This window comes from Suricata suricatta, chromosome 16 (assembly GCF_006229205.1).
Source record: "Suricata suricatta isolate VVHF042 chromosome 16, meerkat_22Aug2017_6uvM2_HiC, whole genome shotgun sequence".
In the NCBI taxonomy this organism is placed as follows: domain Eukaryota; kingdom Metazoa; phylum Chordata; class Mammalia; order Carnivora; family Herpestidae; genus Suricata; species Suricata suricatta.
Window position 1 is genome coordinate 55,722,194 of NC_043715.1, and position 3,938 is coordinate 55,726,131.

Genomic DNA, 3,938 nt, shown 5'->3' on the forward strand with positions numbered 1-3,938 from the left:
GCCCGGGGCGGGAGGCCTGCGCGGGGCGGCGGGCCTGGCGCTGAGCCTGGAGCCGTCTCGGCCGGGCCAGCCCTGGGAGCCCGGGGGAGGGGGGCCGAGTGATCCCGAAGGGACGCCGAGTCCCTTCCCGGTCCCCGCTGTTCTTTGAACCCCGGGGGATTTCGTCCCCGTTTTCTGAGCCGCTGTGGGGGACCACAGCCCCTCTAATCCGGAGTGGGACCCCAGGTCCCCCTCCCGAGCCCCGGGGGGCGCCCCCCAGCCCCCTTTTCCGGACCCCACTGTGTGTCTGAGCCAGACGTCCACTCTCTCAGACCCGGGGAGACCTCTGACCTCTCTTCTCCGAATGGCCAGGGAGACACCCACTCCCTTCTCCTGATTCCTTCGCCCCTTCTCTGAAGCCCCGCCAGGCCTCGGCAGCCCCCTTCTGTGAACGTTGAGCGGGGTGTTCCTACCGCCTTTCTGAGCCCCAGAAGGCAGTTCTGACCTGTTCTGAACTCCAGTGGGGACCCAACTTCTCCCTCCCCAGACTCAGCCCCAGAGAAACCGCGAGGTATCTCCCCGTCCATAGGTGGAGGGACCTCGGCTACCCTCCCTGGGTGCCCCAAGCCCTGAGCCCGTCCCCCAGGATACCCGGTGTCCTGGGCTCCTCCCAGTGGGGACCCGGAGCAGCCGCTCAGAGGCTCAGCCAGCACTCAGTTCTCCTTCCTCCGGGAAGCCCTCCCGGATACCCAGCTTCTGGCGCTGGGCCTTGGCGGTACCTTGCTTTTCTCCTGGGTCCCACCCTCCTTCCCGTGGTCTCCCGGGGGCCTCCTCCGAACTTCGAGGGTTCCTGGGCCAGAAGACCTGTTTTGTTCTCTTCTACGCCCCAGAGGCGACCCCTTCTCCCCCACTGGCGACTGCAGAAGATTCAGATCTTCCTTTCTCCGAATCCAGTGGAAAGTGAGCCCCTCACCTCCTTCAGGACCCCAGTTGCTCCACCCCCCGCCCCCAGGCCGCCCTCAGGACCCCTCCTCAACTCTGCCTCCTTTGCACCTGTTCTGAGCCCCTCCGGCTGCGGCCCCCAGGATGATGTGGTCCAACTTTTTCATGCAAGAGGAGGACCGGCGGCGGCGGGAGGCGGCAGGCCGGCGGCGGGCGCTCGGGCAGCACCAGTCCCGGCTGACGCCGGAGCGGGAGGGGAAGGTCAAGCTGGGGCTCCTGCTGAGCGCGGTGGGCGCCACGCTGGCCGTGCTGGCCGTGGGCACCGAGTTCTGGGTGGAGCTCAGCACCTACAAGGCCAACGGCAGCGCAGTCTGCGACGCCGCCCACCTGGGGCTGTGGAAGATGTGCACCAAGCGGCTTTGGCAGGCCGACGTGCCCGCGGGCAGAGACACCTGCGGCCCCGCGGAGCTGCCCGGAGGTGAGAGGCCACGCCCCCCGGGCCGGGGTGGGGGCGGGGGGTCCTCCCAGGGACCGCGAGAGTGGGCGGAGTCGGGGCAGGCCCGGAGAGGCATCCACCTGCGGTCCCCCGAATAACCGGTGCTCCAGGCACAGACTGTGCGTGTTGGGGGGCGGCAGCAGGGGGTGGGGGTGGAGAAAGTCCGTGCTCCCAGACTCCAGTCCGAGTACCGACCGTCCTGCACACCCTTTCCCCAGCAGCCTGTCCAGAGCTACGTCCTGTGCTTCCACTTGCCTGTGCCCCCAGACTAGTCTGTACCCTAAAAGTCGCCCATACCCTTAGGCCAGCCTGCACCCCCAGATCAGCTTGTTCCCCCAGGCTAGCCTCTGATTCCAGACCAGCCGGGGCTCCAGACCACGCTCTGTCCTCCAAAGCCCCTTACCTCCAGCACAGCACGTGGCCCTGGACATTTCTGTGTCCAGACCAGCACGTACCCCAGAGAAAGCCCGTGTTCCCGGGGTAAGTCTCGAACCCCTGCCGGCAGCACGTGTCCCGAGACCCAGCCTGTGACTCCACACACAGCTGGTGCCCCCCAGCAGCTGCATCCCCCAGAAGCCCCCACACTTTCTGAGACAGCCAGTGCCCCTAGCGGAAGAGAGTCTGGGTTCCTGGGGTCAGCTTGCTTTTCCCACATTGGAGACAGGCTGCGCTTCTGTCCCGTGGGCCTTGGGGACACGGGCCACCTTAATGCCCACCCCCGAATGGAATCCGTGCTGGTTCCCCACTGCTGGTACTGCCAAACAGAACTCCCACCAGATGCTTTCCAATGCCCCCCGGTAGACCTCATGCTGCTGGGAAACGTGCTTGTCCATTTCCTGCCCCTCTCACCACTGAATGCCCAGACCTGACCCTCCAACCCTCCTCACTTTCTCTCACAGACACCCTGCACCCCTCACTGTCCCGCAGAATGGCCTTTCACCCGTGGCAATGCCAGAGAGCTATCCCATACCCCTCACTCTCCCTGACAGGACATGCCATGCCTTTTACGTCCACCAGTGGGACATCCTATACCCCCTGGGAACGGGAATGGGCTCTTGCACCATATCTACTGACCCAAGGAAAGTATCTGATACCCTTCACGGTCCGTGTAGGATGTCACAGGCTTGATCACCCATACGAGGCCTCAGCACTCTACTCCCCAAACAATGTCCTATAACCCCAGTGCCCCCAAAGATCTTCTGTGCCTCTGGGCTCCAGATGGGATTTCCCCCGTCACTCATCCACATGTGGCATCTTCTACTCATAGGGTCCAAAATAGGATGTCCCAGATCCTTGATAGCAGAGTGGGACACACCGCTGCCCACCCACTCAGTGTCCAGATTAAACACTTCGCTTCTGCACTTGGGCTAATTTTTTGCCCCTCACAGCCTCGAGCAGGAAGTTGCCGGACTTTTGCAAATGGGGTGCCCTGCAATAGTATGCTTGTGTGATATACTTAGATGCTTACGTAGCTCTGTTTGAAGTATGTCATGCACTTTAATTCATTAGTCCTCATATCCTCCTAGCAACCTTATGAATAATCATTTTCATCCTCATTTTAGAGAAACCGAACATGAGGAGTAGGGAGTCTAAGTGGTGCTTCGTGTACCAGGCTAGACATACAGGATTTGAACCCTGGTTGTCTTTGTTTTTAACAACTACACTATATTGCATCTCACGAGTCCATAAAGATGTCCCAAAGGTCCTTGCCGTATAGCGGATGCGCCCCCTAACCTCACTGCATGAGACAGGATCCCTCACGTCCCTTGATGTCCCCTATTGTTCAGAAAGGACTTCAGCCTCCTCACAGGACCAGGACCACCTCCAGCCTCCCACAGTCCTGACCCTCCGGAGAGGACCAGCCACCAGCTCACAAGTTCCTTTATCTCAGAAATATCCCCCTGCTCCTGCCCTCTCCTTCCCTCGGGGCACAGGTGGAGTGTCCCACCACCTCACCCGACCCAGGAGTTTATTTCTTGTCCCTCGACATCGTCCTTCAATCTGGAAGGTTCCTTTCTGCCTCGCCAGGCCACCTGGCTCCATTTCTTGTACTGCTCTTCATGTCTACCTCTCTTCCCCACCTTCCCATGCCTCAGTTTCCCCCTCTGTAGCATGGGGAAATTGGCTTTCAGACACAGTTTGGACAGTCCCCCAGACTTTTTTTTTAAAAACCCGGGACCTCAAGTTCACAAAGTTGGGCGAACTTTTCTTTCCTTTACATCACAGAATCATCACCAGCCTTCCAAGAGCCTTCTCTGGCTTTATTTTACATCATTATTCCCCCCCCCCTGATTCCTTTCTGTCTCTTTAATGTGTTTCATATGTATCCGTGAGTATATATTTTAACTTGGAAACTATATAGTGCTATTTTATATCTGTATGTGTTTTAATTTACATAAATGATATCATGCTGTGTATTTTTTTTCCTGTTTGTGATTTATTTATCTATCTATATATTTCCTCAACACTGTTTCTCAGATTTCCCCGTATTGCTTTCTCCTCTTCTAGGTCATGGCTGTCA

The 3,938-nt window shown here is 58.8% G+C and overlaps 2 protein-coding genes across 3 annotated transcripts in view; both read left to right on the top strand.

The window, feature by feature from the left end:
• The window catches only part of CACNG8 (calcium voltage-gated channel auxiliary subunit gamma 8), a gene marked incomplete at its 5' end in the record, with an annotated part of 17,358 nt that extends 16,921 nt beyond the window's left edge, over positions 1–437 (top strand). Inside the window, one exon of the mRNA XM_029924386.1 lies at positions 399–437. Coding sequence (XP_029780246.1) covers positions 399–437 — 39 coding nt within the window. The remainder of the gene's footprint in view (positions 1–398) is intronic.
• CACNG6 (calcium voltage-gated channel auxiliary subunit gamma 6) overlaps positions 11–3,938 on the top strand; it is a 16,313-nt gene continuing 12,385 nt past the window's right edge. For both annotated transcript variants that reach the window (XM_029924726.1, XM_029924727.1), the window contains exon 1: positions 11–1,399. In XM_029924726.1, coding sequence (XP_029780586.1) covers positions 1,066–1,399 — 334 coding nt within the window. In that variant the 5' untranslated portion in view covers positions 11–1,065. The remainder of the gene's footprint in view (positions 1,400–3,938) is intronic.